General features: G+C 37.8%; 1 protein-coding gene across 3 annotated transcripts; it reads right to left on the bottom strand.

Moving 5' to 3' along the window:
- Positions 1-1,495: 1,495 nt before the first annotated feature.
- On the bottom strand, positions 1,496-27,477 carry LOC139809725 (uncharacterized). Of its 3 annotated transcripts, XM_071772861.1 has the most exons (9): positions 27,337-27,477; positions 5,700-12,418; positions 5,495-5,626; positions 5,336-5,403; positions 5,015-5,269; positions 4,722-4,935; positions 3,697-3,969; positions 3,540-3,612; positions 1,496-3,464 (listed from the first exon to the last, which is right to left on the bottom strand). In XM_071772861.1, the coding sequence occupies exons 5-9, from the start codon at positions 5,191-5,193 to the stop codon at positions 3,301-3,303; spliced, it is 903 nt and encodes a 300-aa protein (XP_071628962.1). In that variant the 5' UTR covers positions 5,194-5,269; positions 5,336-5,403; positions 5,495-5,626; positions 5,700-12,418; positions 27,337-27,477; the 3' UTR covers positions 1,496-3,300. The 3 variants fall into 3 exon arrangements, 2 of the variants coding, with proteins under 2 accessions (XP_071628962.1, XP_071628961.1); XR_011731163.1 differs by lacking the exons at positions 1,496-3,464; positions 3,540-3,612; positions 3,697-3,969; positions 4,722-4,935 and having other exon boundaries at positions 5,226-5,269; XM_071772860.1 differs by lacking the exons at positions 5,495-5,626; positions 5,700-12,418; positions 27,337-27,477 and having other exon boundaries at positions 1,496-3,612; positions 5,015-5,389.
- Between the last annotated feature and the right edge of the window lie 442 nt (positions 27,478-27,919).

Below are 27,919 nucleotides of genomic sequence, written 5' to 3'. Positions count from 1 at the left end.
TATCTATTACAAGAGAGCCATAAAGAAATAGAAAAAAGACATAAAGAAATTTTGAGTTATTATTGTGTAATATCAATATATAACGTTATTAATAAAATAATTTGTATCACATTTATTCATCTGGTGTATTTCAGAATGTCACATTTTCTTTGCTAAAACAATTTTTTTTATAATGCTAATTTTGTGTGCATGTGTGTTTATAAACTAATAAGCATGATTTATTACAGCTGATGTTCTTATGATGATTCCTGACACATTAGAAACAAGGCAGTTCTTTAATCTTAGTACAGTCAGTAACAATTCAGGTATGTACATTTTTTAATAAATAGACTGTTGATTTCTTTTTATTAACTTCTTTTCTATTAATACAATCATTCTCTTGTAGAAAGTTGTAATACTGGTATTGTTCCTTCAGTTTCATCTGATGCTGATGAAACTAGTACAGAAGAACTGATTAGATCCAATAATTTAGGTATATATTGAATTAACAGAAACTTGATTTATTTATTGTGTTTTTCTTTTACTGTCACTTTATAAACGTTTCATTGTAGATACATATGATACACAGTCTCTTTCTTCATCGGATTCTGCACCTGTTAAGTGGACAGATGCCAATGCTGTGAGATCACTTATTTCCAAATGGAAGAACCACGAAAGTGATTTCAAAAATACTAAAATTAGAAATAGTACGTAAGGTGTGGCAAATGATTGCAGATGATTTGAAAGAAGAAAATCCCTTGTGGAGCTTTAATCGTATTCAATGCGAATACAAATTCAAAGACGTTAGAAAATCGTATACTAAAGTAAAAGACCACAATAACCAGAGTGGAGCAGAACTGAAAACATATAAATTTTACGAAAAGATGGAGGCTGTTTTGGGTGAAAAACCAATTGTGAAACCTATTTCAATATCATCAACATTAAAGAAGAGGGTATGTCCGCATTCGGAAAGAGCAGTATCACCATTTAGTTCTGACAGCGATGAAAAAGAAAATTCAAATCGGAAAAAAAGTAAAATAGCGAAAGAATTGGACAAATGGAGTAAACAACAAAGAACAGAAGCAAAGGAACGGGAGCAAGTTAGAATGCAGCGGCATAAAGAGAAGATGGAAAGACAAGATAAAGCTATACAAGTTTATAAAGAACAAATGGAAAAATTATTGGAAAAGCTGTAACAAGTTGAAACAGTTTATTCCTTTTTTTTTCTTTTTTTTTTGGTTAACAGATTTCTTTATAATGTAGAATTTCACAAAAGTATTTATCTTTCAAAATGTTTTATTGGAACATAGATTTCCTTATACTGTAGTTTCATGCAATATTTGGCTGTGTTTTCATTACATATCTGTTCATAAAATATGTTGTTTCTTTACTAATTCATATTTTATATATTTAATGTAATGCCCTATCCAGATAAACTTGTATAGATGTATAACGTATAACCATTTGCATAAAGAAAATTATCTACTTGCATTTTACGTATGTCTTTAAAATAGATGTGATTGTGGATAATTTTTGTTATACATATGGTTATGTAGCTATGCAAGTTTGTCTGGATGGGCCCTTTATATTTTGGAATAGCGATTAAAACTAATTTTTTTTGCCAAAGATAGCTTATGCTATATGATATGTAACATTAGATTACACACAGTCTTTTCAATGTTTACTTTAGCTTAAAAATATTTAATGCGAATTTTTAGTTCTATAAGCGCAAGTGTTAAAAAGTTATTTTGTCTTTCTCATTACATACAACTATGTAATTTCTTATAACATTATTTTATATGTTATTACATTATATTTATTTTGTAAGGTATTCTTTAATATGTTTATCTCTTACTTGACATTCAATGTTCTTAAGATAAATATTTCATACTACAATTCTTAAATTGAAATGCTTCCATTCTTCTAGTCAGAAACCATTTTTTGTGATACGTAAGGTAATATTGTGAAGTCATGGTGCTCCTTAGTTTTTTCATTATTGACAAGAAGATAGAAAGATGATAGAAAGATTAAAAATTATAATTAAAAATCGACAATTTATTTTACTTTTTTATTTCTTTGTTCGTACATAATAATGTAATCCTAAAAAGTTTTAATTCAATAAATAACTAAAGATAAGAAATAACTAAAAGATGTTTTATTATCCATAAATTATTCCTATTAGCCTTAATTTTACAATGTTATCCTTATCCTTAAATTTTACAATATATCTTACTATTTTTATTATTATATCTATCTATCTTACAATATATTTATAACTTTTACATTACGAAATGGTACATTTTAGATGAGTTTTAGGCTGGTTAGATTAACTTCAACCAATGTAGATTAACTTTAATCTCGGTTTAACTTAGTTCCTATCTCTTTCTATTTCTATTCTAAGAATTAGAATAAAATAATTTGTATTACATTCATTCATCTGGTACATATCAGAAAATCACATTTTCTTTGTTAAAATATAACAATTAGCTTTACAAAAAATTTTGTTTTAACAAAGACAATGCGATTTTCTTAAATACACCAGATAAATGAATGTGATACTAATTATTTTATTCTAATTCTTCATCATAAAAATATAGAAAAAGTGTGCAAGTAGAAAATTGCACATTGTTTCCTCATAGTTTTTAAGTGTGTAAGTAGAAACTTGCACATTACTTTTTCAAAATTTTTAAGTATCCAAATTATAAATTTGCACATTGGTTAATTAACATTTTATTTCGCTCATAAAGCTACTATGAGGAAGCTTGTTTCTTCTTTGATGCATTATTAGTGGATATTTATTAATTTGGCTTCCTCACAGAGGAAGCTTTATGAGCGAAATAAAATGTTGATTAAGCAATGTGCAAATTTATAATTTGCAGGATACTTAAAAATTTTTAGGAAGTAATGTGCAAGTTTCTACTTGCACACTTAAAAACTATGAAGAAGCAATGTGCAAGTTTCTACTTGCACACTTTTTATTTTGTGAAAAGTCATTTTTTTTAATTACGGTTAGGAAAAGATATATTACTTTATTTATCTTTCTCCTAGTTGTACATGAAACAGTTAAGTTATCTAGTATAATTGATTATTTTAAGTAGTAAGTATTTTATCATGTGTTACTAAGTAAGTTCGATAATTAAGATAATATCTTTAATTATCCATGCCTTCTCATCTATTTCTTGTTAAAATCTGTATGCGAATTCTATGAATCATACTAATGCCAACAATAAATCTGATTAGACAAGCTGAGACAAAAATTTTTTTGACGAAAACGAAGCTTTCTTTATGAGGAAGCAAAAATGATGATATTGTGTGTCAATATTAAGCTTCAGCGACAAGTGCACACAAATATTGACGTTTTACTTCTGCCTCTTCATTAGGTATATTTCTAGCATAAGCCTCCTCAATCTCCATTTCCATACCTTCCTGTATAAAGTCTTCTACATCATTTTCATCAATGCCATCCAAACATATATTATGCAATACTGTGCAAGCAATTATAACATGGGGAATCATTTCATCTACGTTCATATCAAGAAACTTTAGTCTACGAAATCTACCTTTTAGTAGTGCAAATGCACGTTCAATCACTGACCGTTTTGATGAAAGAACGGTGTTAAATTTTATCTGGGCCTGAAAAGAAGATATCACAAAATGTACAAATTTAAATCAATTCTACAAGAAAAAAATATAAGAATAAGTAACGAAATATCTTACAGCTGTAAGTTGACCACGGTCAATATATGGGGAAATACACCATGTTAAGACAGGGTATGCCTTATCACCAATAATAAATTCATCATTGGGAAAGAAGGATTGTTTATCTATTTGAATTTCTCTCCACAAATCTGAATTTCTGAAGACTCTTAAATCTCCAACTGAACCTGCAAATCCTGCAAAACAGTCAGTGAATTTCATACGGGCATCACAGACTGATTGCAAAATTATGGCATACGTTTTCTTATAGGTTCTATAGTATTGGGAGTCAATCTGGAATGAAAGAAAGAAATGCATATAATACTTTTTTTTCTCTTCTCCTATTTCCAAGTACTTACTACAATATCACATTGTTCGCGAAATCGCTGATTAATCCCGGCGATGGAAGCGGGATGAGAAGGACGCGCGTGGAAGGTGTTAATTAATTATTCTGTAATATAAAATGTAACTCAGAACACAGTCTGAGCCGTCCTTAATGCGAGAATAGATATATACAGTCTGACCTGAGAGTGGTGGGCAGTCTTTCGGAGTTCACTAAACATAAGAAGTCTTTGTATAAGAAGTCTTTGTATATCGTTCGTGAGTGGGCGAGGCAGTTATATTAACTGCCCTCCTCGTAATGATTAGCCCGTGAGCCGATGAGACACGTGGCGGTCGGCACTCGCGCACATGTGAGCCTGAGTCGTCGTGTTGATGTATCCGAGTAGAGCTGGATGGGCGGTCGCTTTACATGTTAATGCAGTATCTCGGCAGCTGTAATTACTGCGGTGGGCACTTCAATGTGTAGTCACAATCAAAAATGCACAGAGCACACGTCGTGCGTCTGATCACTGCGCGGCCATTTGTACAACTCTGAATATTGCGAGGAAGACGTTGGCGATGAGCGCGCCCGTGCGTGCGCCAGCTGTCGCGGTGATCGGGCGTCGATACCCGATCGATGCTGCCATCTGATCGGACGGCGCAACGTTAACGGAATCTCGAACACACATATTTTTACAATTGACATCAATAACATAATTACATACCTTAGGAGCTTTTATAAGAATATGTGTACCATCAATGGCACCAATAATGCCTCGCAGTAATGAATTTTGGTTGAAATCGGCTTTCACTCTATCAAGGTCTTGGCCTCTTGGCCATAAAATGATTTGGCCTGATATATCATTCAAACATTCAACGACTCTCATAAAACTTTTGTTTAACGAACTTTTGGCAAGGTCGAACCTTTCACCAACAGAACTTAAATGAAAGATTCATATTAACTAAATTATTACACATTTTTTGCTTATACAAGAGCAAATGTTTATTAGAAACTTACCGATATGAATCAGGTGTTGCCAATAACCACAACGACCCCAATAATTGCTTTCTCACTGGAATTACAGCTTTTCCTTCAGACAAAGAGAGAATAGGACTAAGCTTTGCTTCTAAATTTTCATACGTTGCTGGGGTCATGCGAAAATGCCTTCTAAACTGCTGTGTGTTAAATCTTGGCATAGTTACTTCAACGTAATTTTTTATCCTTGGAGGCTTCCGTCCACGTAATTGAATTTTTTTTTCATATCTCTTTCATCTAAATCAGAATTACTGGTTTCACTATCTGTATCGAAAATTACATGGCAACGGAGAAAATCATTACTGAGAGTAATCGCAGTAAGAGCAACAGCTCGCCGACGTTCATCCATGTTTAACAATAGCAGGTAACGGCTACAACAAATAGTAACACAAGTATCTCAGATTCAGAATAAATTACATAATATATAAAATAACAATAAACGATAATACATAAATATCTTACCAAGTATGTCTTGATCCGTGTAACTAGTAGAGAATTAAATACTAGTACGTATAACAGGACAAATCAATTCAAAGGATGGAGGATTCTTATTTCGACATAAATTAGATGATGTCCATTGCGCATGAATGTCATCTGTATATTTTATAAGTATCAAAAAATATTGAAATACTGTATTGAAAATATTAAATATCTGTAGCGTACTAACCTCAAATATAAATTTTCATATTGTCGATTGTCGATGCATTTTGGAACGCACCTTTTACTACAGGAAGAAGTCCTTTGATGCATCATCCCACCCGTTCCACCCGGCTCAAGGACCCGTGTGGTTTTTCCACCCTCTCGGGTAGATAGAGTGACAATGTGAACGTCCCACCTAACGTCCGCAGGAGCACCCTAAAAGGAATCTGAACGCTTTTTGGGTGACTGGGTGCACCCGGGTGGGGAATCTGAACGCAGTAAGTGAAAGGTAGGCATCCTTCTTCGAAACGGCATTGACTTTACGAAAGTCCAAACAAAACCTATATTTTCCGTTAGGTTTCTTGACCATTACCACGGGAGTTGACCAGGCACTGTGCGATGGTTCAATAATTCTGGCTTCTAACATGGCTCGAACCTCCTCACGCATAGCTTCTAGAACTTTAGGCGATACCAGATAGCATCGTTGCTTTATCGGTGGGTGCCTTCCAACGTCAATATGGTGCTCCGTGAAGGTGGTAATACCTGGACTCGCCACGGCGGCGGGGAGACGAGTTCTCAGAAAGTTCTGTAATCGAGTCTCTTTCTGAGGGGACATGCGTGCGAGCTCGCAATAATCTTTAAGGGCTCGCTCCTCTGTCTCGAAACCGTACGTAACGGACGTTTGGTCCGCAAAGCTCCACCGGCCGGAAGCGAAGTCGAGAATAATCCCGAAGGCACGCAAAAAATCTACTCCGACAAGAGCGGGGGCCGACAAATTCGGCAATAGCCAGACCGATATAGTCTGCGTCCTTCCTTTCAGAGTGAGGGATAACTCGACTTCCTCATGAGCCTCTGCGATCTCTCCGTTGGCCGTTTGTATTCGAAAGGTACGTCCGATTTTTGTTTGCACGCCGAGCCGATGAACAATACAAATACCCTCCCAGCCCAGAAGGGTACGATTCTATCCGGTATCCACTAAAGCGGTTAACGGGTGTTTTCCTACCCGCAAGCGAAAGTAACCGAGAGACGGACTCCCTTTGGCGGGAACGGTGCCGTAGGCACAACCCTCCTCCCGTGGATTCGGGACGACTTGGGCCCCCGAGGGCTTTCGCGGAGTCGTAAGGGCCCGGTTTACGTACTCCCGGTCGCGTTTCCCGAACAAATCGGACGGGTACGCACGGTATCGCCTACACGCCCGCAGCGATAACAGTACACACGGCGTGGTTCCGTGCATTCGCGCGCGAGGTGACCAATTTTTGCGCAATTCCAGCACTTTCCGGTGGACTGCGAACGATTTCCCGCGCGGAATGCGTAGCGGTCGGAGAGTCTACCTGAGAGACATTCTCTCCCCCGGAGGGTGTCTCGCTCGGCCTCGGGGCCTTGGCCGGAGTCGCGACCGCGGCAGTGGCTGGCTTCGCGCCCTTTTTCGGTGCGTGGTACGCCAACTCCGGGAACATGGAGTTATCCGGTAGCGGCGGGGCCCGATACTGTTTAACGGCGAGGTGCGTCCTCTCGAATCGAGTGGCGAGTTGCTCCAGCGAATTGAACGTTCGGAAATCGTCCCGATGGAGGGCCAATTGCAGTCGTGGTAGCATGTTCCGGTGAGCATAATTGAGCTGCTCGTCGACTGACCACGGTGGACTAAGACGGTCGAGCAGGGTAGTCATACAGGTGAGGTAATCTGCAACCGACTCGTGTTCGCCCTGAGTACGCTTTATAATCTCCTCTCGTAATGCGAACTGAAAGTCGGGATCCCCGAAACGGGACCTCCACGCGGACTCGAACTCTGACCAACTCTGCCACTGGGTGCGCCTCTGCCGAAACCAATGTAACGCGATTCCTGACAAGAAAAACAGCAGACATTTGAGGATGTCGTCGTCCGCCACCGAGAAGAGGGCCCGGCCCTCTTCAATCCGGATCAGAAATGCCTTCGCGTTGGTTCCGCGGGCTCCCGAGAAGCTGAGATTCCACCGTCTCATTGTGTTATACACGTCTGGGGCCGAGGTTCCGGCTCGTCGCGGAGCCTCGTTTCGTGGTCGCGCCCCCAACCACGGAAGCTGGGGTGCCGGTAGAACCTTCCGAGCATCTCCCCGAAAATCCTGACCTCCATTGGCTTCTAGCGCGTGTTCCGGGTGCTCCTTGGGGGGGGGGGATGTCCCAGCAAGTCCGTCCCGAAGGGTGCGTTCATAACGCTGTAGTCGATTTCGCAGAGTCGGTATAATTCCATCCGTCGACAGGCCTCTTTCTATCAACTGCTCATGCAGTTGCTCCAGGGACAACTCCGAAATCCGGGTCGATAGCGGTCGCCATCGCATAAGCTCACCCGGTATACGGAATCAAAATATTATTCGCGTCTCTAGTCCGCCACGGTCAACGTGAACGCCGAAACCTCCCCCCAAATACCGAAGGCTCGAAACGTAAACACCGCGCGGTTTCACGATAACAAGTCGGCAGCAATACGAACTCGTTATACACTCAGCCCACCCAAAGTTTCATGGTCATGGTAATATTCGATAATGGCGAGCGGTTCGCTTCCAGCCTCACAATATAAAGATAAATTCAATCAATACAACTCAAATCAAATAACGACAGAACAGATAATCTATCGGCAGGATTGCATTAGGTAGATCGCGCATATTTCCATAAACTTCCCTTATTCCGGGGACCAACGTTTGATTGCCGAGTGCCTACTTACATGTTTTCTCACCATAACGGTCTCACAGTCTGGTAGGTCTTTCTTTACTTTGCATGCAGGGAAGTCACTATTGAGAATCAAACTCTGTGGCCAAAATCATATGCGCTATCTACCGACATCATATACCGAACTCATCAATATCCACAAAATTACAAAAATCAACACAAAAATTCGCAACCAGAATGATTCGCCAAACCAACGTCAACTTTTAAATTTTCGGGCCCCACGTTGGGCGCCAAATTTGCAACGCTATTTTATACTGCCGCATGGCGGTTAGGCACCACGGTACAAAGGTACAGCGTCACAATGATACGGAGCGGGTGTCAGAGCAGGGTACGAACGCGAAATGTGTTGGGCGCTAGGTGTGGAGGAGGCCACACCACCTTTTGCTCCAAATAACTCGAAATGCGCGAAATGAATCCAAATGATTCTAGATAATCTACGCTAAAGATTCTCTCTATCCTCGTAAGGCTCCAAACCGAATAACGCTGCTCTGACCGCTCGCGGCGGCTGCTCCATCAGCGGCAGAGGGTCGTAGTTCAATGACCAGGTAACTCGAGGAGACGTTGACAGTGGTTAGGCGAAACATAAAAAAAAATCCGTACATACACACACACACACACATACATACATACATACATACATACTTCCGGACATTTTTTACTAATACGATTTTTCGACATTTTAAAACATTCTAAACCTATTTCCATCAAAATCTCAAAAAAAAATTTTTTTCACCATCACATATTTAAGCTTCCTCTATGAGGAAGCAAAAGAATCTGCGGAAAATAGATATCAGAAATTGTATTTACACAGCATGACGGGAGAGATTCCCACAATATCGGATAGAATACACGAGCTCCAACGGTCATCCGCAACATTCCTCGCGAATCGGACGGATCTCAACGCAACGGATCCCAAGATGACTAACCGAACGCGTAGATTCTCATTACGTTTCGCGAAAGATACCCGCGAAGACTCTAAAAATGGTCTTCCACAAATGCACGCATCACGCTAACTATTCTCCGCGATCGAGAAACGCATATCTCGAAATAGGATCCGAACGATAGAAATGTTATCCGAAAAACGGAATAGGACTCGCCCCAATAGAAGCGCAAACTCGAAATATGATCCGCAAAATAGAAACGCAAAACTCTAGATAGGATAACCGTAAAATAGAAATATGATCCGCAAAGTAAAAATATTATTCGCAAAATAGAAATAGTATCCGCAAAAGAGAAATAGTATCCGCAAAATAAAAACACAAAACGTTAGATCGGATAGCCGCAAAATAGAAATATGATCCGCAAAGTAGAAATATTATTCGCAAAATAGAAATAGTATCCGCAAAATAGAAACGCAAAACTCTAAGTACGGTTCGCCAAACAGCACCGCACATCTAAGCACCACGCGGGTCTCACGTCCTCGGCACGTGATCTGGACGCTTCCCGCGGAAGTCGCCGGGCGTACAATTAACACGCGGGGGCCGCGGTATGCCGCTATAATTACCTCCGAATCTAACACGCAAGTTAACGGGATGACTGTGGGGCCTCCGGCCTGGCCGAACCTATCGATAATCGGACGCGCAAAAGAGCTACCGTAATACGCGACAAGTAATTTTTCCTCCGATCGCCCGTACTTATACGACGGTTGAGTCGAGAAGAAAAGAAGTCCCACAGCGTTTCTACGGGTAGCGACGGGCGATTCACGGCAAGGACGCGTAGATCACCATCGGATCATACGCGCCTCTCTCAAAATTACTCGGTACGCGACCGTCCGCCCTCGCTGCCACCTGTTACCTTGTCGGGATTGCCGGCCGCTCACGTCTCGCCAATCCTCGGTCCCTTGGTCTCGACAGGGCTTGTAGGACCGCCGCCCTCGTTCACAATCCGCCCTGGGTCCTCGCCGGACCTCCGCTCTCGCTCGCTATCAGTCCTCGCCGGACGTCCGCGCTCGCTCGCTATCGGCCCCACAGTGGCGATCCCTCTCGCGCCTTCGGTCCTCGGCGCCTTGTTCGGTGGTGCGTTTCCGCCCCGTCGGGTGGCGCCAGTCTGCCGAAACTAGGGCCGTACGGCCGCTTCCTCCTGAAAACGTCACTAAACGGCCAGCAATGCCCGCGCAAAATAAATTGGTCCACTCCATCGCGAGAATGGAGTTCGGGGCTCCGCACGAGCCACAGGCTTATGTGACGGGCCCAAGGGGCCACGTCACAAAGGATCTGAAGATACTGTTAACCAATTGAAAACATCTTCCATAGTTTTCGTCCTGGAACATTTTCTCGAAAAGCTTTCACGATATTTTTTTTATATCTTTATTACGGGCTTCTTGCGCATCTTCAGATAGTTGCCCGATTGGTAATAAGGCCGATTCTATGATTTGCGGTCCGTGAATTAATATTTTATGTACCGTAATAGGCATGGGATACCACGGATACGTGTTTACAAATAATTTCGCAGTTTCTACTGGCATACTGTTCGAATTTTTTGACGTTCACATCGTGGCTACTTGACATTGTAAAATCACATGAAATCGTTATTAGAGTTTATGCAACACGTGCATCGAAAGTGCCCCATTACGCACGCTACGCGTGCGTGATAGACCACTTTCCAGGCACTTGCAACATAAAATAGGGAGTGTAAGCCGTGTGTAAAGATGAAAATTCCCGGGTGCGGAGTTTACGCACGAGCCGAAGGCGAGTTGTTGTTACACAAACGACACTTGTTACACAAATAACTATTCCTCCACTGAAGCAGACACCGATGTGTTTTAAAAAAAACTCCGAGCTGTGTTCCCGTCATTGGTGCTGCCATATCCGGATTTTGGGCGATCGATAATGAGCTAACTGTTGCTTAAAGCTTTTCTGAATAATTTTTTTTCGGTCCTGTGTAATTTGCTTTTTTTCTGTGCTACGTGCTTGCCACTTTTTAATCCCGAGTTTGTAGGACAAATGTAACAAGCATTCAAATAAGCGGATCCACGCGTGCAACGTTGATAATCCGAACCGCAAATTAGACTTGTCTATTTTTTGCTTTTTTACAAGATCGAGGTTATTAATATTCTTTGACGTAATTCCGCATAAGTAGCAACGCAAAGTTGATTTCGTCGACGTTACTGCGTTGCATACTTTCCCATCTATCATTGTGAAAACCATGTTGTAAGTTATTGAGATCTTTTTTCCATCAACAACCTTGTTGAATGGATCAAGAGATTTTATTTGCTCTTGTATATGGTGCATTTCGTTCACAGTCGATTGCACGTCTTCGTGAAGAAATTGTAACCTTATCGGTCTACAAAATCGAGGAGACGAGGGCCTCGGATTTTTCCAGATAACTATTTTTGAGTCTGATTTACAGTCGACGAATAACAGTTGCAAAGGAACGAGTGATGTGAGAAATACATGTTCGTCTGAGCTGTTCTCATTTGCGAACTTTTGCTTATACTCGCTTTGCCCCGAGCTTCCATCACAACCCCACTTACATATAAGGTTCATATGTTTCACGGTTTCCTGCAACAAACTTTTGTTTGATGACGTCATTTTGCACGAGCAAAATGCGTTCAGCAGTATGATTTAATAATGCTTGCAATTTGACTTCTGCACTGGTTTCAGTTATCGTTACATCTGAACGAGGTGGATAACACCGAACTTTGGCTTGCGACACTTTATCGTAAGGCGGGTAAAGATTGCAGTGATGCTCCTTCATTGATTGTCTGATCAGCGAGTATTGGTTCTTGGTTAATTTCGCTTCAACGACTACTGAAAGAGTGGCATCATCTGACATAGGAATTGCAACGTTTGAGGTTGCTTGAAAAGCTGCCTTGTACTTTGACGCTCTCGTTAGGCTCGATGTAGTCACTTCCTTTACAATGTTGGCAGCATCAAGTTTTCCAGAAGAGCGAAGCTTCATTTGAGTTGCGTAGGATAACTCCTCAGTGCTGTATGTTGTGCGCATTTCAGCGGTTTTTCTTCGCTTCGATTGCTCACTAGCTGTCGTAAACTCCATGGAAGGACGACCAAACTTACTTGTCGATGATATTTTAGGTGCGAAAGCATTCTGGAAAAAATATAGTCAATTTAGTATAGAGGTAATTTAACAGAATGACATGTCATAACAGTCTACCTATAAATAAGATATAAATAAAACATCTTGCTGTTACAAATTTTAAAAAATACAGGGTATTCACTGGCAAATATATTGAGTTATTTAGCCAATTCTCTTGTTGGTGTACAAATGTTTTGAGATTTCTTGAAGCTTCTTGCCATTTTAATCGAAATTTGTGGAATAGCTTTGATATTGTGACCTTGTCATCTGAGTTTAATTTAAAGGGATGATTATTCTTTGCCGTCAAACTCTCCTCCATATGCTGAACCTGTTCGTTGAAGCCCATTCGCAGGGTATTCTTCATTATAAGAAATATGTCCTTATATGTATGTATGAATTGATCGTCACTCGATCGTGATTCTGTAATATAAATAACTTTTAAGGGTCGGCAGGAGACACGGTGGAGACCTCTGTCGGGTTGGCTTAGCTGCGGAGTTAAAGTGCAGTTTAACGTGCACTTAGTGCATAAAGTGCACCTGAGTGCACCTGAGTTTGCCTGAGTCTCCTGCCGACCCTTAACAGATTTTCGACTCAGTAACCTAATCTAGCTTAGCAAAAATGACCGTACAACGCGTGCCGCAGGTTGCCGCAGCTAAATTTGTGAAATTCCATCGCGTAACACTTTAAACTAAAAATTGGTACTTGAAACTACACGAGATATCACGGGATCTTTAACTTTTGCCACCGCACAATGGGCGGAAATCCCGAAAACGTGGCCAAAAGTCGAAAAATCAAATTTATTATTTTAGATTTATAACTATACAGCTTTATAGGGAACATCTCCATGCATGTAATGGCAAAAAAAGGGGAGGCTATCTTCAATATCTAACTTTCTATCTCAGTATGAAATTGCCCTTCGAGAGAGTAGCACTCGCTGCGTATAAATACAAGCGATTTTCGGTCGAACGAGTGTAACTTTCGACAGGAGTGTTATTTGATCGCAACTGCGGAATGGAGGGTGTTCCTGGAGGTATGTAGAATATTTCTGTTTTAATTTTTTATTTATTTAAGCTTAGCATGTATTTAATTTAAAGATAAACAATTGGTGTCCATAAACTGTAAATTTTGTGATTTAGATCTATTATCAACGGTGCAGTGGGCCAATTCCAGAAAAACGCGGACATAAATTCAAAATTAGTTTCATTGAAACAAAAAATGGTATATAAAGGTTTTCAAGGTCGCTAATTATGAATTTGATATTGTTTTTTTCAAAATTCAAAATGGCGGATCTAATATGGCGGACGAATTTTTAAAAATCAACCGGATTCGCTTGAAACTTGTCACTCGGGAATTTTCGGGGTCGCTGATTACGAATCTGAAGTCAGATTTTTAAAATTCAAAATGGCGGATTCAATATAGCGGACGAATTTGTAAAAATCAACCGGATTCTCTTGAAACTTGTTACTCGGGGGTTTTCGGGGTCGCTGATTACAAATCTGAAATCAGATTTTCAAGATTTAAAATGGCGGATCCAAAATGACTTACTTTTAAATAAAAAATATAACGTATATTTGTTATTTTTTCAATTTATTTACAAACATTACAATACATACAAATTTAATCGCTACAGTCGTCCGTCGTACTTGAACTGACATCCGAGGTAGAAGACTCCTCGGTTCCGTGCACTAAGGACTTAATAACTGTATGGCCTCGAATGACAGTGCTTCGCTTTTTTCGGAGGTGTTATGCGCAAACTCGAGATTACCGGATAAGACACAAGCAACCACTGAAACACGTCTCTCATGGTACTTTCCCTAGAATGCTTTCGCGAATAATTTTCTCTGTATTTCTTGATATCTTTGTTTCGCGATTCTTGGGCTTCCTCGGATAGTTGCCCGATCGGCAATGGTCCCCATTCAATAATGAGGGGACCATAAATCAACACTTCATGAATGGACGTTGGCATGCAATACCATGGAAAACTTTGCACTAACATATTCGCAGTTTCTATGCAATAACTTTTGAAAAGATCTACATTCACAGCGTATCCGCATGACAGAACTTGCATTATAATGTGAACACGATTTAGCAATTCAGCGTCCAAACCCAAAATTTCGGCCGACTCAGACGAATAAGCAAAAAATCGCCTAGCAGTATTGCCATCATTACTGGTACCGAATCCTCCCACTTTTGGAGCATCAACAATGAGTCCAAATCGCAATTTGAAACCCTTTTGTATAGCCTCTTTTCGCATTTTTACATTTTCTTTGTCTTCTTTCGATCGTGCTTGCCATTTCTTCGTACCCAGTTTATAACCTAAATGTAAGAAATACTCCATAAAGTGGATCTAAGCATGTAAGGTAAATGCACCTATTTGCGTCCATGTAAGGGTTATAGCAGAATAGAAGACCAATATACGAGTATAATCTATTCCAATTTGATTAAAAATCATTACTGATTGAAAAATATATATTTCTTTATGGAAAAAAGCTTTTGTTTTGACAAATTGCTACATATTGCACCGGAAAATTCTAAAATTACGCGAAGGTATTATTGTACGTCGTTGCGTCCGCCTGATTAGTTTTCGAACGTATTTGCGTCCATTGCGTTGCCCCCTTTGCGTCAGGACGCAAACGATTTGACTGCACTATTTTGCGTCCGTCATGGTCATGGATAAAACGAATATGTATTGAATGTTTTCGGTCGCAAATAGAAACAGAATGTGTAGGGCCCCCATTTGCGTCTGCTCTTCAGAGGTTATGGTGGACTTGAATTATTCTGATAAAACTTATGTTACTTTATAAGTTGTGCCGCAGAAAAAAACAGTGCACATCAAAAAAGTGATATTTTTCGCATCATTCACGACAATTTTTAGCATGAATACACTGACGATTCAATTACTTTGAATATTCGAAGCAACCGGACGCACGCATATACATTAGGATGTTGTTGCGTTGCTTTGCTACTATTGTGTGAAATTAATAATTTACTGACCTTTCGTGTGATGAAATCACACGTTTTGAGTAGCTTGTGGAGCTGGATTGCTTAAAACACTTGGACTTACTTCGTGATTATTTCTCAGGATCCGCAACAACGATAAAAATGACAGTCACTTTCACCGTCCGATCTACTAAGAATTTGCCCTCAGAGCACGCGTATACACAGATGGTCATTTACGGCGCGCACTATGAAAATTGAAACCGTGTTATATTTTTTTAATTTCAATGAAACACATTTTAAAATAGACGCAATTATAAAATATTGTCTATAGAATGGAATAAATATTCTTCATGAATCAATAAGTGTGGATATTAATTGATTTTATTACTTTTTAATCAGATTTGGACGCAAATAGGTGCACGGACGCAAATAGATGCATTTACCTTAACGTAGCTAAACCGTTACCGCAAATTTTTTTCGTCTACTGGTAATAAACTAACTTCATCAAGATTGTTAAATTTTTTAGACGTGGCTCCACATAAATAACAGCGCATGTTGGATTTCGTAATCGTTATTGTATTTCTAACTTTACCGTCAATCATCGTAAAGAGAAGCTTGAAATTAACAGTAATAACTTTTCCGTCGATAATTGTCACAAATGAGGCAAGTTTAGCTATTTGATCTTCAACATAACTATTTTCCTCCAAAGTTGAAGTAACGTTTTCGTGAATATATTGTAATTTAATTGGAGAGCAAAATCTTGGAGAAGACGGTTTTGGATTTTGCCAAATCAACAGATTTTTATCGTTACTGCCGGTTATTCTTAATGGTACAAGTGATGTTAATAAAATACTCGCGTCTGACGTATCCTCGTCTTCAAACTTTTGTTTGTATTGCTTTTGACCAGAAGAACCGTCAAATCCATATTTTGCAATTAATTCCAAACTACGGACTTTTTTTTCAGGTAATGTTTGAATTACGTCATTCTGTACTGAAAGAATTCTACTTGCTATGTGGTGTAATAACGATTGTAATGGAACTTCCGCTAAAGTCTCTGTAACTTTAATATCCGGCGGATAACATCGAGTTTTAGCATTCGAAACTTTATGATACAAAGGGTAAACTCTAGCGTTGTTTTGTAATTCTCTTTTGCGAATCAACTGATAGGTTTTTCTAGTCATTTTATCTTCTACAAGATCGGAAAGTGCAAGATCGCTGGAAATTTCTTTACACAGAGGAAGATCGGCAGCTCTGTAAGCTGTCTTATACTTAGTAGCATGAGATGGAGATAAAGTTGTGACGTCCTTGACAATAGAGGCAGCATTGGCGGCTCCAGATGAACGAAGACTCATACTCATTGCAAAAGCCAATTCCGCTGTGCTGTGCGTTTTGAGTAAATAGTCTGACCTCCGCCTTTTTGCTCGATCGGATAACGTCTCGAAATCTTTGATAGGTCGACCTCTGGGTTTCGAACTTGTAGAAGGTTCATCATCTTTGCTCGTACATGCTTCCGAAACTTCTAATTCCTCGGGACTTGGACGGCAATACTTAAAAATAAATCTGCAGTGCGCTGTTAATTTGGTTGCAGAAAGATTGCGCAATGTTGGTCTTGATTTGGAGCCTCAGAAGACTGTCCTCGTCGAGTTCTTTAATAAGTACGGTCTATACAATAAGACCCAGAGTATATCCATTCAGGGCTGCGAGGTCTTTAACAGTGAGGAATCAAAATTTCTAGGAATATGGATCGATAATGGATTAAAATTTTTACATCAAATTCGAGAGGTGAGGGGCAAGGTTGACAAAGCGAACGCCGTTATATGTTATTTAAGCAGAATTTCAAAAGGACTGGAGGTCAACACTGCGCTAGTGCTTTCAAAAGCCTTGTACGTTCGATTACGGATTATGGGAGTTTTGTCTATCCTAGGAATGCCAATTCTATTCTAAAACTGGAAAGAACACAATATAAGGGCACAGGACGGCACTGGGTTATCGAAACAGCACCCCGAACAATGTCATTGTTGCTGAGGCGAAGGTCAGAAAGCTTTGTGATCGGGCGGAGATGCTCGCCAGGAATTTTGTATACAAAGCCATCGCTCATAACTTGGACGGATTATGCGATATAATGCAGAGAGCCTATGACCGAGAGGTTCGCGTACGCTTTCGCCAACCTACATATGTGATGTCCCTGATGTCTAGAGTCTGGAGGAGGTGTGCTCCCTTCAGGCCTCTCATTGGTCCATCGAAAAAACACGAAATATTCCGGGGCAAGTTTGGGGCACACACTTTCATCCCCACGGTTGACTTCTCCTTTGGGCTGATTAGGAAAGAAGATAACAAATACTCTGACGAAACTATGATAAAGGACATTATCACGAAATACCAGTTAAATAGCGAGGCGGAGATTGTATTCACGGATGGTTCGCATAATCCCGAATGGCCTGCCACGGGCGCGAGTATTGTTATTGACGGACAGGATACTGCGTATAAGATTAGTATGTCTAAATTGTGCTCATCGTACACCGCGGAGATTTTTGCTATCAATACCTCGTTGAAACTCATGAAAGTTACGCGAGAGGAAAGAGATAATCATATTGTAGTCATGTCGGACTGCAAATCTGCCCTTTCTGCTATCCGAAATAATCTCTTATCAGTGCAGAAGAGTAAATATGCGGTAGAAACTAGACTGCTCATTTATTCTCTCGAGAGGGAATTAAACATGAGGATCGTACTTGTTTGAATCCCCTCCCATATTGGTATTGCCGGGAACGAGCTGGCGGATAGTTTGGCCAGGGAGGCGGCACGGGAGCCTCCGGATGCGAGCATCGAGGTCCCGATTGGGGACGATTGCAAAAGAAGAAACTTGGCAGGCTACTCAAGATGCTATAAAACGGGACTCAGCTTATAAGGGAATCTTCTACTTTACTAAATTTTACGATGAGAAGGCCCGCAAGCCGTGGTTCAGCAAGATAAACGCAGAAAGATATTTTGTGACCCTCATCAATAGGATTAGAGCGAACCACTACAATTTGGGCACGTCGTTATTCAGGATGAATTATGTCGATACTCAGCGATGCGATTGCGGATATGAACGCGAGAACTTAAGGCATGTTTTGTTACAGTGTCATAAATACGATGATCTTAGGATCAAATTAGACGAGGATCTTAGAGCCGCGGGTTACTTCGCGGAAATTGATATTTATAGCATGATTAAGAACAAAAATTGGAACTTGCTTTATTTTGTTTTTAAATTCCTTAAGGGAACAGGCAAGATAAAATAGCATGCTCGTAGCATTTGTTCCCATATTCCTAATAGGAACGGTTTACATCGTTTGTGCTAGGTTGTCAACAGACAAAAGGCACCTATTCTCCCTCACCCGAGGAAAAAGTGTGGAGTTCTCTACACTTGTAATATCTAAAGAAGTTAAAAATTGCGTTTTTTTCAGGCACACTAAAATATATACTTAAACATATATATTTATTTATTAATAAATAACGTAAATAGTGGGCTATGAGAGCCGACGCAAGATCTAGTGTGCGGGGATATTATATTTAGAAATACTTAGTCAGTAAATTAAAACATTAAAGTAATTATTCAAATGTTTCAGCCCTAAATCAGCATACGAAGTGTGTTAAGATTTATTTTCATTACACAAAAGTTTTATATTGATACACGTTTTCAAGGTCAACAGTCTTTCTTACGCAGTAGAATATACGTTGTCATTGTGATCAGTAACTTTTGTCCAGCATAATTGGCTAAAAACAAGTATATAAAAATGATATATACAATCACGAGATGTACCAAACATTGTTCAACATCACCTTCTCAAACGACGCAGTAACAGACATCTAAAATGCAATGTTCCAATCAATGTTTCATGTATTCTTATAGTTAATCAATTTAAATACAAATAAAGTTACAAAAACGTCTTTTAATTCAAATATCGTGATATCAAGATTGTAAAAACTTTTAATTAAAATTTCTTATAAAATTTTATATTGTAGACTGTGTCACAATGTACAAAAATGACGCGAGAAAAACTTACCTTATAAAGATTGAGACTTAAACAAAGCACACCAACCATTATTAAACAGAAATGCGATCCCTGAAAGTTGGACAATAAAAATGCGGAGAACCTTCGAACAAAATCAATCATTGCATTTTACACATTTTATTAAAATATTATTAGATAAATACTGACTTGATAGCTTTACGATAAATATCTACAGCATAAATTATTTCTTTATAAATTATAATCTCTTCCTTCAGGCTAATATTTTCCTACATATTTATCATCATTGCTTTCTCGATGCGATAACTGCAAATAGTTTCTTATTATAAAGCTGCAATTATAAAGTTCGTCTACAAGGAAAAAGATTTGCTAATGAAGCATATTTGGTGGTGCCATAGTCGAATGATCTCTCAAAATCACATAGATACATGTAGAAAAGAAAAAGTCTTGATGAAAATACTAAATTGCCAAAATTACAATTATGCATTTTTGCGATATGCAAATTATTTCATTAATAAACTGGAATACGACACAACTAATCAAGAAACCAAAAAACAACGATAACTAAAGCTGAAAAAATTTTGATCGTTCATAAAGCCATAAGCCAATCGAGAGCAGAAGAATACGATTGAAGCTAAAATGCCGATTGATGCAGATCATGGCATATCACTTAGCGAGAAACGACACGCGTCTGAATAAAATGCAAAGAAGACGAAGAAAATTTGCACATTTCCTTTTAAAATGTCCATAAAATATTTTAAAATTTTCCTTCTTTAACATTAATTCTAAATTGCTTAATTATATACCACCTTAATATTACATCGTGAGATCGGACCACTTGTAACCATAGTGTTCTTATTCAGAAAAAAAGGGCAATTAAGCGACCGATCGATTTGACGCCGAGGGAAATTTAACCGATGTTTACTTCCCACAGAAAAATATTTGCATGACACTTTTTACTCGAAGTCCCGCGCGCAAAAGCAGTTGTCCTTTCTCATCGTGGAAGTTTTATATACTTTATTCCAACGTGTAAACTTGCACGGTACCTTCCCTCTTTAAGAGTAACGTTGATTCTTCGGTCTTACTGTAGGTTGTACTGATGTCAAAATAATCTAAATCGGCTACAATTATCGCCAATAAAGTACTAAGCACTGCAAAATGCAGGTCTTAGAACACGCTACACTTGCAAAAGTGAATAAATTTGAATGAAAGAATTTGCCTTCGTATTATATATGAATATGAGTCATTAAAATACTTTTTTGACAACAAGTGTATATACGTCGATTTATTACGACTTGAAAACTATAAATTTGTGAGTCGACTATCCAAACAGTGCAATGGATGGACACTTACAATTAGTAATACTTGCTGAATCGTTTTGTTGTCACAAAAACGTAAATCACTAAAAATTTGGAGAGAATCGTTCTTTGCGATCGACCGCCAGAGAATAAATTACCAATAAAAAATTAATAACAATTAATATAAAACCGCGGATTGTTCCAAATACTTTCTGAATCGTTTTGTTGTCACAAGAACGTAATACCCTAAAAATTTAGACAGAATCGTTCTTTGCGATCGATCGCCGCTGAATAAATTATTAATAAAAAATTAATAACAATTAAAGAAAACCGCGGATTGTCGCAAATACTTGTTGAATCGTTTTGTTGTCACAAGAACGTGATCCCCTAAAAATTTGGAGAGAATTGTTCTTTGCGATCGGTCGCCGCTGAATAAATTATTAATAAAAAATTAATAACAATTAAGGGAAACCGCGGATTGTCCCAAATACTTGCTGAATCGTTTTGTTGTCACAAGAACGTGATACCCTAAAAATTTGGAGAGAATCGTTCTTTGCTATCGACCGCCAGAGAATAAATTATCAATAAAAAATTAATAACAATTAATATGAAACCGCGGATTGTTCCAAATACTTGCTGAATCGTTTTGTTGTCACAAGAACGTAATACCCTAAAAATTTAGACAGAATCGTTCTTTGCGATCGATCGCCGCTGAATAAATTATTAATAAAAAATTAATAACAATTAAGAGAAACCGCGGATTGTCGCAAATACTTGTAGAATCGTTTTGTTGTCACAAGAACGTGATCCCCTAAAAATTTGCAGAGAATCGTTCTTTGCTATCGACCGCCAGAGAATAAATTATCAATAAAAAATTAATAACAATTAAGGGAAACCACGGATTGTCCCACATACTTGCTGAATTGTTTTGTTGTCACAAGAACGTGATCCCCTAAAAATTTGGAGAGAATCGTTCTTTGCGATCGGTCGCCGCTGAATAAATTATTAATAAAAAATTAATAACAATTAAGAGAAACCGCGGATTGTCGCAAATACTTGTTGAATCGTTTTGTTGTCACGAGAACGTGATCCCCTAAAAATTTGGAGAGAATCGTTCTTTGCGATCAGACGCCGCTGAATAAATTATTAATAAAAAATTAATAACAATTAAGGGAAAAAGCGGATTGTCTCAAATACTTGCTGAATCGTTTTGTTGTCACAAGAACGTGATTCCCTAAAAATTTGAAGAGAATCGTTCTTTGCTATCGACCGCCAAAGAGTAAATTATCAATAAAAAATTAATAATAATTAATACGAAACCGCGGATTGTTTCAAATACTTGCTGAATCGTTTTGTTGTCACAAGTACGTGATCCCCTAAAAATTTGGAGAGAATTGTTCTTTGCGACCGGTCGCCGCTGAATAAATTATCAATAAAAAATTAATAACAATTAAGGGAAACCGCGGATTGTCGCAAATACTTGCTGAATCGTTTTGTTGTCACAAGAACGTGATCCCCTAAAAATTTGGAAAGAATCGTTCTTTGCGATTGGTCGCCGCTGAATAAATTATTAATAAAAAATTAATAACAATTAAGGGAAACCACGGATTGTCCCACATACTTGCTGAATTGTTTTGTTGTCACAAGAACGTGATCCCCTAAAAATTTGGAGAGAATCGTTCTTTGCGACCGGTCGCCGCTGAATAAATTATCAATAAAAAATTAATAACAATTAAGGGAAACCGCGGATTGTCCCAAATACTTGCTGAATCGTTTTGTTGTCAAAAGAACGTAATTCCCTAAAAATTTGCAGAGAATCGTTCTTTGCTATCGACCGCCAGAGAATAAATTATCAATAAAAAATTAATAATAATTAATATGAAACCGCGGATTGTTCCAAATACTTGCTGAATCGTTTTGTTGTCACAAGAACGTGATCCTCTAAAAATTTGGAGAGAATCATTTTAGTCATATTTACGATTATCTCACATTGGCAATATATATTTTTTTATAATTTCTAAAATCTACGAAATTATTTGATATCTCTTCTTTTTCAACACATTTACATATTCAGTTGACTTATTGATAACGGAATTATATAAAACTTTGTCAAAAAATGATTGTCCTAAAACATTTGATCAGGTACTATATGTCTAATTATATTTTTTTTATTTCAAAATATGATATCTAGACTTATTTAGAATAAGTAAAAATTATTAAATAAATTTATTTAATTACAATTGTAATCTACTCTTCTTGTGCAATATGTATTAAATATCAAAAGAAATTGTCTTACATATAATTATGCCCGCAAAACGCTTCGCTTTGTTTCCGTATTTCTTTATGATAGCTATTTCGTTCTTATCTTCTAGTTCGTCACAGATGCGTTCAAGCTCTCCGAGAATCGCTTCACCTTTGGTATCAACATTTCATTTTATTTTTTTATTAGTCTCGTTGGAAATTTGGAAAAAAGCTATTTTGTATAAAGTCTGGCTTATATCAAAAATATTTATTCTATATGTTATTTATATTAATTAATTGCATACAGCAAAAGACCAACTTACAATTTGATTTTTAATTCGAAACGAATTGTATTCAATTGTATACATAATAAAAAGTGATGCAGTTGAGAGAACCTTGATAGCAATATTTATAGTGCATTTGGCAGACACAAACACTGCAAACTACAATCGATTTTTATAGATTTATTTAAAAAAAAAAATAATTTTTTAATTTAAAAAAGCCTTTTTTACGCGATTAACTTAACTGCAGATATAAAATAGCCAATTATTTTTCCACATACTATAATAATGTAATGAGCAATTCATATCACAGAAAGAACGGTTTTGCCGAAGTATCTAAAAATTTAGCTAGATACAAAATAATTATGTAGATCAAACTGATTGCTAAAATGTCAAATTTTTTTGCAGCATCATCATACTTCAGCGACCTTCTATAATTATTTTGATGGCAACAAAATTATTTTCAGATTTGTATCTTGCTAAATTTTTAGATAATTTAGCAAAAACCGTTCTTTCTGTGTAATTCTTATCATTTATTATAGCAATTGTATAATAATATACTACTCTTTTGCAAAACGCAAAATTAATAAACTATATCAAATAGATTATAAAAATAACAAACACAAATACATCAGATAGACAGACGATCGTGAAATTGTATTCAAAAGAGTATTTTCAATCGCAAAAACCAAAGTAAAAAAATTATAATATAATTATAAATATATTTTCGAATTTAAATGTACCTGGAACACAATCCAGCTGAGCAAAATACTGAAAAATAACATCAGCTGAAACTGTACGAGTTTGGATTGCTGATAAGGCCATAAGCCAACTGCAAGAAGAAGAATCTTATGATATCTAAAATGCCGCGCGACACTGATCATTGCGAGAAACGACACACGTCTAACACAAAAAGAAATCGACGAGAATTTCTTTTTTTTCACAAGATATAAATATTTAATTTTTAAATTTTCCTAGTACTAATTTTTAAATTTTCAAATTGTCTAATTCAGCAAAAACGTATAATATGAGGTGGTAGAGAAAATACTACCGTGAGATCGAAACACTCGCGAATTAATGTTTCTGCCGGAAAGGAACGGGCGATCGATTGACTTGACGCCAACAGACATTCAACGAACAGCAGCAGTCATGCGTTCGCGCGGACTTCGATTAAAATATTATCAGTATTTTATGTGAGAAACAAACATTCATTAATTTTTGTCCGTAGTACTTTACATTTAATACAGTAAATCAATATTACTGCCTGATAAATTTTTTCAAATCATAATACTGCAGCTGCATTCATGTTTTATTTCTAATACCTCTATGGGTGTTATTTTTTTTCAATGAATCCATTGAATTCTATATAATCCAAACAATTTAAATTTACTTTTTGCAAGTAAACAACATTTTCAACCAATTTGCTATAGCCCAGTCGTGATGCAACATAAATGGGGTCATTCTATTCTTCTTTGAGATTAATTTTCTTACACTTATAACGATAATAAATAAAATTATATGTTGAATATATTTGTCCCATATGACAAATAATAAATACACGGAATACAAATATATTTTTGGCAATAACGTATTTATTGTTATTTTAATTATCCATATATAGGGTTTTACAATCGGCCCAATACTGTGTCAGTGTAATAACTAATACTGGTTCAGAATTGGGCCGATTGTAAAACCCTATACATATATGGGTATTATTTTGAAAAGTGCAGAAAAATTGGGACGTTAAGCAATTTAACATCTTACAGCATATGTTTTGTAAAAATACAAGGAAGAAATGAAGAATAGTGAACAACTTTGAAGCGATACACATCAAGGATATATCAAGGATATATCAACGATATATAACAATAAAAACAATAAATTATATAATTAATTTTTTAAACATTCCTAGTGTTTTACTGCGGCAATGTAGCTGCTATTACTTCTATCGTAATTTTACCGTTCATTCCTGGTGCTGTCTTCATAAACAAATATCAAATGCATCACCTAATACAAAACCTAATGCCTGTGTACTATGTTAACCAAGAAGAATATTGTTATTTACTTCTACTACACATGTATGCAGTTATGGTTATAGGAGGAACTGCATTGGTAGCAGCAGGAATAATGCTTTTAGGCTACCTTAAACATGCCTGTAGAATGTTTAGAATCGCCAGGTGAAAAAAATAAATGTGAATAAATGTAACAGTTGCGTAATTGCGAAAAATTTGTCAAAAATTATTCTCATTTAGCACAAAATTACACATGAAAATAATGTTGCTATCGTATTGAAGTCACTTTTGTTACCATACGTATATGTTATATAAATACGAATAAACTTTTCCTTAAGATAATAAATTGTTTTAATAGAAATAGAACAACACACTGTCAACGCGCTAAAAGTCAGAGTTCTACTGAGTCTGACAATAAGTCCAAAGAGTTGAAACTACGAGCGAGTCTACCACCATTGCATTAAACGGTTATAACATCGTCCAACAAAGCTGAATAAATTATAAAATATGTGCCGTTGACAGCATTAATCCTAAATTTCTATTTGTTGACTAGACTAGATAGATAATCGAGCTACAAATTCACACAGTTATTTAATAAATATCTATATTATATAATATTTCAAGAGATATAATAAATAAATGTATATTGCATATGTTTAAGTATATATTTTAGTATGCCTGAAAAACGCAATTTTTAACTTCTTTAGATATTACAAGTGTAGAGAACTCCACATTGCAATTCACAGTATAATGCAATTCATAATTCTCTTTCATTCGGCGCTAATTACATAGCTGACGTAGTAGCTGGCACGTACGACCGATAAATGGATGTTCCGGTTAACAAACAAACGTGTCGTACAAATATACAGTGGATTGAGTGGATTGAGAAAGGACAACTACGTTCGCGTTCGATTTCGATCAGAAAGTCATCTTGAATGAGTGTTTTTCTGCGAGGAATAGACATTCTGTTTAATGTACAAGCTTACGCATAAGCCTGGCCTCTAGATTTAGGATGGGAAACGACACATGTCTTATGATTCGGTAGAGAGATTGTGTATTTCTAGATTTTTATCAAATTGTCAATGTAGTTATAATATTAGAACATATTTGAAGATTATCAGTTTGAAATAAACATTCAATGTAAATAACACAATATAAGAAATAATCATATGACAAATAATCCTTCTAATGAAGTAGAATAAATGTCTGTTTCAAGTGTTAAACATAAATAGTATCTTTGGATAAAAGTTTATCCTTGTTGAAAATGTCTCTCATGTGTAAATGCTGAAGTTGACAAAATATTCAAACTATAAACCAAGATGCAATTGGTGAATTAACAGGACCATTTGTTGAAAGTAAATGCTAAACATAAATGAGTAAACACCCGCACCGTTCTTCTCGCGGCTGTCGCGCGCGTATTAGGGATATGTGGTTGCGCCGTCGACTCGCGCTGAATAGGTCCCGCCCGTCGCGCGCCCGTGCGGCCGCTCTTCGCTCGCGCGTGTGGCTCGTCCCGCGCGGGGGAGTACGGGGAGTGTGTTTACGGAATCAAGTCAACAAGCGAATTCTTTTTCTTTTTTCAACATGAATATATGTGAGTATTGGAAGGCACAAATAACTAATATATATGTCGAAATAGTTCACGCATATACTTTCCACGCGAGACGAGTTGTCACATGGGTTCGTGGTGCGCTTTACAAACTCGTTTGTTTAAGTAGAGGTCGTATTAAAGAAGATAAAGTTAGTCGATCATATGTGTGAATATTTGTGGCAATATACAATAAACGAGCTTGTAAAGCGCGCCACGAACCCACGCCACCTCGTTTCGCGTGGAAAGTGTATGCGTGAACTATTTCGATATATATATATTATAGTTATTTATGCCTTCCAATACTCAAATTAGCTGCTATAATTTCCAAACTTTTTTTGTTAATAACTTTTTAACGAATAACGAGCGACGGCTAAAACCTTCTGAAGGTCACTCGGAGTCATGACCTTGACAACATATATCAAGGTAATTGAAATCGGTGAGGTCGCCCTTAATCTTGATATTTACCGCACCACTCAATAAGAAGGATCTCGGGTTTCACTCTCGCGAGAGCATCCCTCGATCTATGGTGTTTCGACAGAAATCAACGAGTTACCTACCTTAATATTGCAGATGCTTCCATGAATAGAAGCATCACTTGATAAAAGGGATCTCGGGCTTCACTCTCGCAAGGGCAGCCTTCGAACCGCTTCGCCAGGATGTCCTCTTTCCTTTGCGGGCTTTACACTCGATAAGAGCAGCCTTCGAACCGCCTCGCTAGGATGTCCTCTCTCCTGCTGCTATGACGGTTTCGTCCTTGTTCCAAACTCTCACAGTCGTAATGGCGGATTTTTCCATAACTAGGGTGCGTTCGGGAAGACGCTATTAGTGCTATTTGCTTATTTTATCCTTGTTTTACACTTGATGAGCGATAAAGATAGAATGATGCAATAGCGCTAATAGCGCGCTTCCCGAACGCAGCACTAGTATTACGTGATTCGTTACAACGGCTGCATTCGGGGAGCGCGCTATTAGCGCTATTTGCTTATTCTATCCTTGTTTTACATTTAATGAGCGATAAAGATAGAATGATACAATAGCGCTAATAGCACGCTCTCCGAATGCAGCCAGTGTAGCCCGAGAGACCCGTCACTGACGACGAACAACGAACGAATCCCCGCTCGCCGAGCTGCACGCACGCAG

Source organism: Temnothorax longispinosus, chromosome 3 (genome assembly GCF_030848805.1).
Source record: "Temnothorax longispinosus isolate EJ_2023e chromosome 3, Tlon_JGU_v1, whole genome shotgun sequence".
In the NCBI taxonomy this organism is placed as follows: Eukaryota; Metazoa; Arthropoda; class Insecta; order Hymenoptera; family Formicidae; genus Temnothorax; species Temnothorax longispinosus.
Note: the sequence above shows the minus strand (reverse complement) of the source record. Positions and strands in the feature narration are given on the sequence as shown.

Coding starts and splice junctions, on each gene's coding strand:
- LOC139809725 (XM_071772860.1), bottom strand. CDS start 5,193: ATGCCAAGATTTAACACACAGCAGTTTAGAAGGCATTTTCGCATGACC. Junction 4,936..5,014: donor GCAACACCTGATTCATATCG/GTAAGTTTCTAA, acceptor CTTTCATTTAAG/TTCTGTTGGTGAAAGGTTCG. Junction 3,970..4,721: donor TTCTTATAAAAGCTCCTAAG/GTATGTAATTAT, acceptor CTTTCATTCCAG/ATTGACTCCCAATACTATAG.